Below are 13,921 nucleotides of genomic sequence, written 5' to 3'. Positions count from 1 at the left end.
TGAGTTGCAGCTCCATTTCTGTTTTTTTTTTTGGGGGGGGGGGGGAGGGGGTAGTTAACTGTAGGTAAGTCTCATAGGCTTTCCTGCCTGGGCCTTAAACCTTGATCCTTAGATCTCAGCCTCCTTAGTAGCTAGGATTACAGGTATGAGCCACTGGTGCCTGGCTGTGTTTTTAAATTTTATTCCAAGGAAATTATCAATACTTTGGGAACTAATGATTTTCTTACCTTGACAAACATGACCACACATTTGCCTAGAATTTTACTAACAGGAACTTTATTGTAATAGTCACTCTTAAATACTTCTTTTTCTAGAAATTTTCTTGTAGCCAGATGGAATGTTTCATTTGGTCGATAAAACCAACAGCCATATAACCATTTTTCACCTCAAAAACAGACAGAGAGAATAATCATTAACAGAAATCACACATTCTTTTTTTGTTTTTTTGTCAGTCGTGGGGCTTGAACTCTGGGCTTGGGTACTGTCCCTCAGCTCTTCAGCTCAAGGCGAGCACTCTACCACTTGAGCCACAGCGCCACTTCCAGTTTTCTAGTGGTTTATTGGAGATGAGAGTCTTACGGACTTTCCTGCCTGGGCTGGCTTTGAACCAGGATCCTCATATCTCAGCCTCCTGAGTAGCTAGGATTACAGGCGTGAACTACCGGCGCCCAGCATACATTCTTTACAAAATAAGGAAATACTCCATCAAGTCATTATGCCACTGCTTTCTAGGCAACTATTTTTAATCTAATTACTACTACTACTGCTACTAATGAAATCCATCATGAGGGTCTAAAAGTGCTAATTTTCCCCTAACATTAAAAGGTACATAATACATAAAAAGAAAATATATTGATAAACATACACCTAGACTGCTGTGTGTGCTTCAGTTAAGGATTAGGACATAATAAAGGACATTTATAGCACTTGACTGGCAACTAAAAAAAACCTGGAAAACCTGGATCATACTCTCACCTGCTCTGGTTTCATTAACTTCTACTTGTTACTTAGCAAACTTTAGTAGTATGAAAGGCCATTTTCTTGCCCATTTCTGTCTCTAGACAAGACTTCATTATGTAACCCAGGCTGGTCTTAAACTCAGGATCCTCTTGCCTCAGTCTCTTGAGTACTGAGATGTGCTACTATATATGCCCATTTTTTTCTTTTTTTTTGGGTAGTAGTGATGTCCTCCTCTTCCTTTCTGGGGAGGTAATGATGTGGGGTATCACACTTGCTAGCCAGATTCTCAAGCACATGAATCATTAAGGGTATTTTTCCTAGGAAGTCTTTTCAATAACAAATTTAAAGCCAGTAATGACCAATGCACAGTGTGTACATTTATGTATGTATGTATGTATGTATGTATGTATGTATGTACATATTGGTGCCAGTCCTGGGGTTTGAAACTCCAGAGTCTGGGTGTTGCTTTGAGCTTCAAGGCTAGCACTTTACCACTTGAGCCACAGCTCCACTTCTGACTTTTTATAGTTTATTAGAGATAACAGTGTCAAAGACTTTTCTGCCCTGGCTGGTTTTGAACCACAATCCTCAAATCTCAGCCTCCTAAATAGTTAGGATTACAGGCATGAGCCACTGGCACCCAGCTCAAGTGAGCTTTAAATAAGAATCATCTGAATAAACGAATGTCAATTAAACTTAGACTTTGCAGTTCTTCTGACAACTGCCAAATAGTGTTAGATCTTATGTTTGTTTTGGTGCCTTGTAATGGGGCTTAAATTCAAGATCTCTCAGTCTCGTTTGTTTTCCAATCAAGGCTGATGCTCTATCACAGAATCTTTTCCAGCTGTTTGCTGGTTAATTGGAGATAAGAGTCCTATGGACATTTTAGGCGAGTCACAAACACTTGGCAGATCTTTTTTTCATGATGGGTGCTTAATTGTATTTATTGACACACTGAACTATATTCACTGTCACAACAGAACTATCATTAGAAGGTATAAAATATGTGAGTTAAAATTTTCCTCTTGCCAGGCTCTAATGGTTCATGCCTGTATTCTTAACTACTCAGGAGGCTAAGAGCTGAGGATTTCAGTTTGAAACCATCTTAGGTAAGAATGACTATGAGACTCTTATTGCTAATTAACTACCAAAAAAAAAAAAAAAAAAAAAAAAGCCAGAAGTGGAGTTGTAGCTCTAGTGGCAGAGCATTAGCCTCGAGAAAAAAAAAAAAAATCTTAGGACAGTGCCTGAGTTCAGGCCCCAGGACCAACATACACATACACTAAAAATATTTTTTTCTTCCCTAAGGAGCAAAGCACAGTAAAAGACATATTTTATCAAATAAGCCTACCAGCTGAATCTTCCCATAGTCTCTCAATACAGACTATATGTGGTTGTAGGTTGGCTTCTGCAGGTTCCACATAGACATAATCTCCAACATGGTACATGCTGTTCTTAAAGCTACAGTCTTGGCTGTATGTGCGATGTAAGCCTGAGAGGCCTGTAGCACCAGAGGAATCTTCACTCTTTTCAGCTTCTTGGGTTAAAAAAAGAAAAAGATACTCAATAAAACAGAATCAGACATAGATTCAAATATTATATCCTAATTCCTTCATCCCTCTTTTAAAGATATATAGTCCAGGCTGATTTTCTTGCTCAGACTTTCCAGTTGCTAAGATTAAAGGCGGGACCCACCATGCCTGGTTACATTTAATTCTTTGTGTGACTTCCAAAGAGGTATGTCGAGAAAAATAGTATGTGGGGGAGGAAGGGGAATAGGGAGGGATAAGTGGGAGATAATGAGGGATGGGGTAACAATGATTAAAAACAAATGTACTCATTACCTTACTTATGTAATTGTAACCCTTCTGCTCATCACCTTTTCAATAAAAATAAAATATAATTAAGAAAAGAAAAACAGTATGATTTATACATTCTATCCAAAATTGCTTTTTTTTTTTGTTTTGAGATAAAGGTCTTGCTATGTTGTCCAGCAGAGTCTCAAACTCACAGGCTCAAGAAATCAGCCAAGTAGCTGAGAAGTAAAGGTGTTAAAAGGTGTGTGCTACCAAATATAGCTTCAAAATTGCCTTTTTGAATCATAACCATAATTTAAATAAATACATAAAGATTCTAGAGAATTGGGTGCAGGTGGCTTACGCCTATAATCTTGGCTACTCAGAAGGGTAAGATCTATGGATAGAAGTTGGAAGCCTGCAGGTACAGGAAAGTCTGTGAGACTCTATGTCCAATTTAATTATCAAAAAGTTGGAAGTGAAGCTGGGTGCCGGTGGCTTACGCCTATAGTCCTAGCTACTCTGGAGACTGAGATCTGAGGATTTTGGTTGAAAGCCAGCCTGGGCAGGGAAGTCTGTGAGACTCTTAACTCCAATAAAACCACTAGAAAACTGGTAGTGACAGTGTGGTTCAAGTGGTAGAGAGCTTGCCTTGAGCTGAAGCACACAGGGACAGCGCCCAGGTCGAGTTTAACCCCCACGACCACCACCAATAACAAAAAGTTGGAAGTGGTTCTGTCACTCAAGTTGTAGAACACTAGCCATAGCAAAAGAAAGCTCAGGGACAGTGGACAGGCCTTGAGTTCAAGCCTCATATAGTCATTTTTAATAATTCAGAAAGGGAATATATATACATCACACAATGTACTAAGAAACCATAATACACACACATGTACACACATACACATAAATATATTTCCCCCAAGAACTGTCCGCCCCCCACCCTTTTGGTAGTTCTGTTAACAGGAACAGACACCTAAATACAACTGCAGTTTTATTTACTTATTTTTTTTGGGTCCGGTCATGGGGCCTGAACTCTGGGCCTGGGCGCTGTCTCTCAGCTCTTCAGCTCAAGGCTAGCGCTCTACCACTTGAGCCACAATGCCACTTCCGGCTTTTTTCTTTTTGCTTATGTGGTGCTGGGGAATCGAACCCAGGGCCTCAGGCATGCAAGGCAAGCGCTCTACCACTGAGCCACCTTCCCAGCCCCACAACTGCAGTTTTAAATCAATAATCAACCAGGATACTTTTTTTTTGGTGCTGGTACTGGGACTTGAATTCAGGGCCTGACCACTGTCTTAGCTTTTTTGCTAGAACTCCACCACTTGAGCCACAACTCTGGCTTTTTGCCAGTTAACTGGTGATCATAGTCTAATGGACTTTCTTGCCTGGACTAGCATTGAACTATAATCCTAAGATCTCAGCCACTTGAGTAGCTAGGATTAAGGATGTGAGCCACTGACGACAGACCTAATCACGATGCTTTCAGGTATACATTTTATTTATTTATTTTTTTTGGTCGGCCGTGGGGCTTGAACTCTGGGCCTGGGCGCTGTCCCTCAGCTCTTCAGCTCAAGGCGAGCGCTCTACCACTTGAGCTACAGCGCCACTTCCGGTTTTCTGGTGGTTTATTGGAGATAGGAGTCTCACGGTCTCTCCTGCCCGGGCTGGCTTTGAACCGCGATCCTCAGATCTCAGCCTCCTGAGTAGCTAGGATTACAGGCGTGAGCCACCAGCGCCCGGCTCAGGTATACATTTTAAAAAGACATCTGCATGCCCCGCTTTTCTTTCTTGTTCTCTTATATCCCTCCACACATCATTCTCTGTATGAGGGTAGTTAGGATGTCTTTATAGTTTCAAGAAGAACACTACACTCCTCTTAATACTGCTGACCACAGGAGTGAAAGAACATACAGGACAGTTAGGAATATAACTCTGGAGACTTACCACCACATCAGAAAATAAGGGGGAAGGGTGTCCAACACTGTAATCATGCCTTAGCACACACACTTAAGGAAAAGCCTGGGACTTTCTATTTGTCACCCCCCCCCCGCCCCCGCACACATATAAGTGTGCTTCTTTCTGAGATAATACCTCAAGAAGTCCTTATTTTGCCTTGCCAATATATATATATCTTTATTTTCTCCAAAACTTGGATCTCATTATTTGTAAATTGGCATTGATAGAGCAGACTGAATGTCTGGTATCAAGCTTAGTGATCATAAAGGTATCTGAGAAGGTTTCTCACCCTGATTCCACAGACACTGGGGAACAGAGGTTTGTAGGAACACCTCCCTCTCAACTCTGGGATAGATACAATGGAAAGCAGGAAGAAGAAGAGACTAAAGACTTGTTCAAGCAGCTGCCAGAGCCAGATTAGCTCCAGGGAACTCCCATTTTCTCCCTGGTAGGCAGTTGCTGTTAAAGAAAAATGTTGGGGGGAAGGTAGATCTAAATAAAGATCAAGACACCTTAGCCAAATTTGGGTGAGTTCCCTTATGTGTACAATAAAACCCTTTGATTCCACTAATTTGGATAGGGTCCCATGGTGGATCTTCTGACCCTTAAGGGCCAATACTGGGGTTTAAATTCAAAGATTGAGCCACATCCCTATCCCCTCTTTTTCTAATAAGGTCTCACTTTTTGTTTTGGCTCAGCCTAGACTATGATCTCTTCTTGTATAAGAGGAATGATAGGCACTCTTACCCTGTCCACCTTTTTTTCTTACTGGTTGAAATGGGGATTTCATAATTCTTTTGCCCTGGATAGCTTTAAAACAATTCTCCCAATCTCTTCCTCCTGAGTAATTATGATTACAAACAACAGACAAAAACAGATCTCAATGTCAGTGAGTCATCTGACCTTCAGGTTTACTTAAAAGCCATCATGGTCCAATGAGGAGTTCCTGATGAACCTAAGGCCAGGAACAATTAAATCCCTCTAGCAAAGATGGCATAGAAAAACTGGGGTGGCTCCTATTATTATTCTAGCAGGAAAAGAGGGGTATGTGTCCTAATTGGGGGTGGGGGGTGGGGAGAAGTGAAGGTTGAACCTTCATCCTAATACATACAACCCCAGATAGGACCATCAACTAAAAATTCAGCGGTAAATGGCTCCCTTGCTTTGGAAGGGAGTGCTGACCTCAATTCTAATGTCCCTCTTTGTTGTAATTTGAACAGTGGCTGTAATCGGTTGCTGTGGGACTAATTCCTATGATGACTAATGTTTAAAGAGTTTGAAGAATAGCAAATAAAAGAGGGGGAATCTTAAAAAAAAAGTCTTTTCTATCAAAGTGTGGCTTAAAAATTCCTGTTTTGGCCTGGTGGCTCGGTTCTTGTTAAGGAAAACAGGAAGTGGATAAGGAAGGATTTTTGGGATCTAAGGTTTTGTCTTAAACTGATTTTTTTTTCAAGATGGGATTAAGACACACTTGAAATTGTTCAGGAAAAGTAGAGGGTGCAGGTATATTTTGAGATTACTTGTGTATTGTTAACCTTATTTCAAAATCAAACTAGCCAATCACAAGCAGATTCTGAACCAGAGCTCAACCAATCTGAGCAGAGGGGCAGGGCATGCTGTGTTATGGAGAAATAGAAGAGCAGCTTGCCTGCTCTGAGTGCTTGCTTGCCAGATTTCTGGCTGTCAATGAACTCTTTTTTTTTTTTTTTTTTGGTCGGTCGTGGGGCTTGAACTCTGGGCTTGGGTGCTGTCCCTCAGCTCTTCAGCTCAAGGCGAGCGCTCTACCACTTGAGCTACAGCGCCACTTCCAGTTTTCTAGTGGTTTATTGAAGATAGGAGTCTCACGGTCTTTCCTGCCTGGGCTGGCTTTGAACCTCGATCCTCACATCTCAGCCTCCTGAGTAGCTAGGATTACAGGCATGAGCCACCAGCGCCCAGCTTGTCAATGAACTCTTAAACAGAAGTTAATTTTGCCTTGTTGAGACAATTGAAAAAAAAAGCACATTCCAAAATAACCTCTAATTGGCTACAGCAATTTAAGTCTCTAAATGCTTGGATACTAGCATCATAATTTTGGTGGAAAATATCAAGTAGATGACTTGGCAAATCTCAGATAACAGATCCAGAAGGTTCCTGAGAATTTGATACTAGTACAAATAGTCAATTGGACTGAAAGGGGCAGAATACAAAACAAATACCTCCTTGGAAAACTACGATTCTGAGGGCAGAGTGCTGAACCACAGAAGTGTGTTTTGGGGTTAGAAGACCAATGGGTATTTATCCAATGGATTTAAAACTTGATTAGCAACACTTTCTTCCATCTTTTCTTTTAAATAGGAATATCTGTAATTGTTATCCTATACGTCTCATTGAATTTAGTAGAGGACATTTTGTTTTTACAAGTATAGAGAGAAATGGTGAACCAGGATGGATCAGACCACAGTCTCATCCATACACATACTGCAAATGATTTAGATGGTGAGATTTGGGATTTCTAAGCTGAAGATCCTTAAGGTGAGGTTTTGTTGTCAGAATGATATGGTTGTAGCACATGCCTAAAACACGTGGAAGTGACTTTGAAATTGGGAAGCAAGCAGAGACTGGAAAAATTTGAGAAGCATAACAGACAAAGCCTATTGCCTAGAACAGTCTAGTAGAAAAATGGACATTAAAAACTTGGCAGCTGAAAGCTAAAAAGAAATGGAGAATTTCCACATGTATGAGATATGGAGAAAAGAAAATTCTTACTATACAGTGGCAAAAACCTAATTGGAATTGCATCCTGAAGTTATTAGGATTCTTTCTCTGCTTTTTTGGGCTGTTCTTTTAGTTATCTTTATTTGTTTTTGTCATCCTACTTTTTGGGTGCTTTCTTCAAATTAATATTCTTTATTTTTTGAATGTTTCCTTTATGACCTATTTTAAAAATTGTACTGAGATATAATGAACACATTATATCTTTCACTTTGTGTGTATCTGTGTGAATACTGGGGCTTGAACACAGGGGCCTCATATTCTTGCTTAATTTTTTCAGCCTTTTTTGTTCTACCGCTTGAGCCACACCTTCACTTCTGGATTTTTGCTGGCTAACTGGAGCTACATGTCTTATAGATTTTTCTGCCTGGTCTGGCAGAACTGGGACCCTCAGATCTCTGCCTCCTGAAATCTACTGCATAGCTAAGATTACAGGCACAGACCAGCAGCATCCAGCTTGTTGTTTTGTTTTGAGACAAAGTGTCACTGCAGCTCAGGCTAGCTTGGCTTTTGCTATGTAGCTCAGGCCAGCTTCCAACCCCCAATCTTCTTGCCTAAGCCTCCTAATACCTGGGATCACAAGTAGACTTCACTATGTCCAGCTTTAATTTAAAGTATAGAATCTAATGACCTTTAGAATATTATTAATTTAAAGAAACTATGGTAAAATATGTAACACAAAATTTACTTTTTTTTTTTTTTGCCAGGTACCATTGGGTCACACTGTAATCCTAGCTACTTTGGAGGCTGCAATCTGAAGAAAGCAGTTCAAAACTAGCTAGGGCAAGAAAGTCCATGAGACATTTATCTCCTTAATCATTAGAAAACCGGAAGTGGCGCTGTGGTTCAAAGTGGTAGAGTGAAAAAGCTCAGGGACAGTGCCCAGGCCCCGATTTCAAGCCCCATAGACAAAAGGAAAAAAAAATTCTTAAAAAAAACTTTTTTTTGATTGTTCAAAGGGCACTAACCTAATTGTCTTTTTTGCTGGTTAAATGGAGATTAGAGATTTCAGGATTTGTTTCTATCAGTGCCTAACACATAATATGTTTTTAAGCGCATCCAGACAGCATGTGTATTTCATTTGTTTTTATGGTTCAACAATGACTATACCACAATCTGTTTAGTCAGTTATCTGTTCATGAACATTTAAGCTGTTTACATCCTTTGGCTACTATAGAGTGGGTGCACAAATATTTTTCAAATCTCTGCTTTAAGTCCTTTATACTCAGGAGTGGACCTTATGGGAATATGAAACTTAGCATACCGAGAAACTATAATTTTCTTCCACAGAGGCTATACCACATTACATTCTCTTTCTGGTAATGTAGAATTCCATTTTTAAAAAATATATTTTAATTGTCCTACTTAAGACTTACTTGTGTTTTTTGTGGGTGCTGTACTGTACTGTGGGACTCAAAGAGTCCCACACTCTCCCTTAGCTTTTTTGTTCACTTTTTTGTACCACTATAGCCACATTTCACTTACAGCTTTTTGTTGGTTAGTTGGAGATAAGAGTCTCTTGGATTTGTCTTCCTGGACTGGCTTCAAACCTCAATCTTCAAATTTCAGCCTCTTAGGTAGTATACATGAGCCACTGGTGCCCAGCTTTTTTTGTTTTTCAATAGTGGTACTGGGGCTTGAGCTAGGCCTCACACCTGCTGGCATGTTAACACTTGAGTCACCTCTCCAACCCTGCTTCTTGCTGGTTATTTTACAGATGGAATCTAGCAAGCTTTTCTGCCTGGGATGGCCTCTAACTACAAGCTTCCAGATTCCAGCCGCCTGAGTAGCTAGGATTCCAGGCAATCCTGTGAAATATAACCTGGCTCTTTTTCTTTTGAGGTTAAGGTATTACTTAGCCGAGCTGGCCTTCAACTCACTCTTCCTGTCTCAGCCTTCAACTTTTTTTTTTATTGGTGCATGCACTAGGTCTTAAAACTCAGGGTCTCACATTCTTGCTTATTTAGAGCTTTTTTCCCTCAAGGCTGGTACCTCTACCTCTTGAGCAACATCTCCAACTTTTGGCTTTTTTTTTTTCTTTCTTTCTTCTTTTTCTTTTCTTTTTTTTTTTTGTTAGTCTTAGGTCTTGAAATCTGGGCCTGGGTACTGTCCCTCAGCTCTTCAGCTCAAGGCTAGTGCTCTACTCCTTGAGCTACAGTGCCATTTCCAGTCTTCTGGTGGTTCATGACTTTGAACTGGGATCCTCAGATCTCAGCCTCCTTAGTAGCTAGGATTACAAATGTGAGACACCAGTGCCTGGCAACACTTTTGGCTTTTTGCTAGTTAGCTGGAAGTAAGAGTTTTAGGGGACTTTCTGCCTAACCACAATCCTCAGATCTCAGCCTCCTTAGTAGCTAGGATTACAGGCAAGAGTAACCAATACCCAGACAACTTCATTTTTATAGGGCAGTCTCACTGGATATACAAATCTATTATTTTTTCCCCTCAATTTTTTTAGTATCATTCTGGCCTCCATTATATGAAAAGCCTTTAATTCTATTATTGTTTACTTTTTATGTGATGAGTTGTGTTATTTTTAAGACTCTTCTTGCAGTTTTTGTTGTTTCTAAACATGGTTCTCTTTGTGTCTATCTTACTTGAGGTTTTGGGATATATAGGTTAATAATCTTTCACTAAACTTGACAAGTTTTCTCTCTTCTCTCCTTTGCTATTATTTTATCAGGTATACTAAGAGATTTGATACTAGGTTTTAGAACTAGCACTAGAACTAGCTATAGCTAGGGGATAGCCAAAGCTAACCCTAACCCCTACAGCTAGGGGTAAGGAAAAGGTTGGGCTCAAACCTTAAACCCATAAGGCTTCTCCTTTGGCTAAGTAATCTATGAATAGATTAGGAGATGCATTCCAAATCGTAGCAAAAAAATCTATCTAATCTCCTCCCCTCTCTCCTCAGAGGTAATGGGTTTTAAATTTAGGTCCTGTGCTTTCTAGGCAGGCATTCTACCTCTTAACCACCACTTTTCATATATCTCTTGGATTTTACCTGGTTTTCTTCACCAGGTTTCCCAGCCACTCAGGAATATACAAAACAGGGTTTATCTCAAATGCCTTCTATAGCTCTCTAGTTTTCAGTATAATCCTTAACGTGTACTTTAGGTCAGCAAAGCTGTAGATTTACTCCATTTATTTCCAAATTTACCACTTTCAGCTGGCAAAGATGTAGAAACTATCTCCTACAATGCTCCCCTACATCTCCCGTTATTATTCTGAATAGAAACTAGAGTAGCTCTGTCCTGGGAAAATGACTATTTTCACTAACCAGCTTCCATTATGGATATATACCATCAGTTATCAGAAATTGCTTCAAATAAATTAATTTTGTTTTATTGCCTAAGAGGAAAAAAATCTAATGAAGTTTAATGCTAAAAACAAATTTAACATTAGTAAAAACTACATATTTCTAAGTATTTATATAAACTCAAATACAAATGTCCAAAATGATCCAATTTGTAACAATAAGGTCTCATTATCAAAATAATAAGTCTGATGAATGACTCAAAGTTAGATTTGTGTGTGTGTGTGTGTTTGTGCGCGCGCACGCGTGCCAGTCCTGGGGCTTGAACTCAGGGCCTAGGCACTGTTTTTGACCTTTTATGCTCAAGGCTAATGCTCTAACACTTGAGTCACAGCTCTTCTTCTGGATTTTGGGTGGTTAATTGGAATAAAAGTCTCACCGTCTTTCCTGCCTGGGCTGGCTTTGAACCACAATCCTGAGATCTCAGCCTCCTGAGTAGCTAGGAATACAGGTATGAGCCACTAGTGCCTGGCTCAAAGTAAAGTTTCTAAATTTATATGAATAAAATCAAGATATGAGGTTAAAACAAGTATTATCTACTTATTTTGCATACAGTATCTAAAATGAAAGCTATGCTATTCGATGTGGTAGTAACTTGAAGTAGAGAATGCACGCTAGCTCTAGCTGGGCCCCTCAAGTTGTATTTACTAACAGTATGAAGAGGTATTAGGTTCTCATACTTGTGAATTAACTAACTATTCCTTAGAACAGTTGTGTTACAGGTAACTTTTAATCTTTTTTTTTTTTTAATGCCTGTACTGGGGTTGGGGTATTTTTCCTTAGCTTTTTTTGCTGATGTGATATTCTGTAACTTGAGCCACAGCTCCACTCTGGCTTTTGGCTGGTTAATTATAGACAAGAATCTCTCAAATTTGTCTGCCCCAATTGGCTTCAAACTTTTATCTTCAGATCTGTGATTACTGAGATTATGGGCATGAACCACTATGCCTTGCTCTGTAACTTTCAATCTTATTCAGTCTGACAACCAAAATGATCATGATAAAAGCATTTCCATCTCATATCTAATATAAAATACCAACAACCAAAGACTTCATAATAGACTCTTCTCCAGCTAGAACAAAGTATATTTCTTCATAATAACAGGAAAAGAAACCAACCTCTTTTTTCTTCTTCTCTTTTTAGTTTATCTTCTTCTATTTCTTTTGGTAATTTTTCCTTTTTTTCTTTCTCCACATCATTATGCAAATGTTTTGTGGTATAGCTGAGTGCTGGAGAAAGAAGGATCTCTCCATTTTTGCAGAGTTCATCACGAATTTTAATAAAAAATTGCTGAAGTTCTACTGCATCCTCATATATTTCAGAATCTGTCCTATAAGAGCATTAAGAATATCCATTGATACATAAATTGCTTATTTTAAATAGGTGAATTCTATGTTAAATTTTATTAAATGCTAAGTTAATTGCTATGCTTTTTCTGTATATTTCTAAAAAGTTTATCCCCTTGAGGTCTGTTAGAACACAGTATCTGAGGTGACACTTTACCATGCCCACCAGTTAGTTTCCTTTACCTCAAGCCTCACTCCTTGTCCAGCTCATGTAAAAGGAAAGGTCTAGCATTTTTTCTCTGACATAAAAAGTATATGTATCAACTGACTGTAGTAGAAGGTAGCTTATGAAGAATCAAGAATTGGCTCCACACCAAATAAACCATCTTTAAATTCCAGACCATCTAATCTTTGGATTAACTTTTACATTCTCTTAATTGCAGACTAAAATATTATAAAAAGTATTAGCAAAATATTTAGGTGATGTCCACATTCCTCCAATTAGACCTATATATTATTGTTGTCTATATTTAAACTGAAAAGCTATGAGTGTATCCTGTAACAGTTACAGACTTGAAAATTTCTGAGAAATAACTAATTCTGAAGAATTAACAGAGGCAATACACTGAAAGATGAAAAAAATTGTGTGGCATATGCAGAACTTTTCTGAGCTTTCTTTCTTCCCCACTTGTAAAAAAAAGAAATGGGCAAAATAAAGGTAGTATTTTATTATTATCATCCTTAATCTACTGTATTTAGAGGAATGTATGAATATAATTCTACTAAGAATATTAAAGTCTAAAAGTTTATTCAGAAGCCTAACCAGAAATGATATCTTATTAACAATTAGTAGTATTCTGGTAAAGAGGGTGTCGCAAGCAAAGGCCAGTTGGCCATTGGTTGACATATATCATTGGAACATCACTTCAAAAAAGCCTCCAGATGCCTCTCTCAGAAAAGGGAACCAGCAAACAGTTAACACTGCCAATAAACAAAATGAGTATTTCTAGAGAGGTTTGAAACATGCACTGAAGTTATAGAAATTCTAATATTTGTAGGAAAGCAATACAAATAAAACCATAGGAAAGACATCATTTTGATCTGTTTTCCTTCTTTTTTTGTTTGACTTAAGGGACTACTGCTTTCTTGGAAGGCACTTTACCACTTCAGTTACTCTGCCAGATCTTGACCTATTTTCCTGAATACAGATTCTGAAGTCTGTTTTCTTAAAATTAAATTCATTTTAGAGTAACGTCGAAATATAAAATTTTAAGAAACACACATTTGCATTCAAAAGGCAGATTCATAATTCAACCATGAAATACAGTTTCATGTTTTAATGAATTTGTACAAGTCATAAAACATCTGGTAAATCTTAAGATCAGTAAGCATTTAGCCCACATACAGTAGAGATGGAAAGGCAGGTTGTCTAAGTAAAAGATGAAATGGAATGTAGATAAAAGAATTTTGTTCAACAAGAAATGTACTCATTATCTTACTAATGTAACTATACACAGCAGCTTTACAATAAAATTTAAAAAATATAAAAAAACCTCTTTAAATTTTGGTTATTCAAACAAAGTACTATGAAGAAGTTGTTAACCTAAGGGGCCAGGTGTTCACTGAATGTATGAGAATAAAACCTCAAGATGGAAAAACAACTAACATTAATTTTCCTCAACTGGCTTTTCTATACAAGGCAGATATTCAGCAAAAAAAAAAAAAAAAAAGATTGTAAGAGAATCTTGATTCTTTCTTTGCCCTCGTCCCCCAAGAATTCTTCCTACCACCAACAAGGGAGTCAGAACATGAATCCAAGAATATGCCAGCAGATTAGTAAATCCAGTAAG

At 38.5% G+C, this 13,921-nt stretch overlaps 1 protein-coding gene across 18 annotated transcripts in view; it reads right to left on the bottom strand.

The window, feature by feature from the left end:
- Nucleotides 1-13,921, bottom strand: part of Pbrm1 (polybromo 1) — a 126,367-nt gene that overhangs the window by 36,352 nt on the left and 76,094 nt on the right. For all 18 annotated transcript variants that reach the window (XM_042679715.1, XM_042679724.1, XM_042679705.1 and 15 more), the window contains 3 exons: nt 11,904-12,115; nt 2,312-2,497; nt 228-385 (listed from right to left, as the gene is read on the bottom strand). In XM_042679715.1, coding sequence (XP_042535649.1) covers nt 228-385; nt 2,312-2,497; nt 11,904-12,115 — 556 coding nt within the window. The remainder of the gene's footprint in view (nt 1-227; nt 386-2,311; nt 2,498-11,903; nt 12,116-13,921) is intronic.

This window comes from Dipodomys spectabilis, unplaced genomic scaffold, assembly GCF_019054845.1.
Source record: "Dipodomys spectabilis isolate Male_0828 unplaced genomic scaffold, ASM1905484v1 ptg000054l, whole genome shotgun sequence".
Lineage (NCBI taxonomy): Eukaryota > Metazoa > Chordata > Mammalia > Rodentia > Heteromyidae > Dipodomys > Dipodomys spectabilis.
The sequence above is the reverse complement of the archived record's forward strand: the minus strand, read 5'-3'. Positions and strand labels throughout refer to the sequence as shown.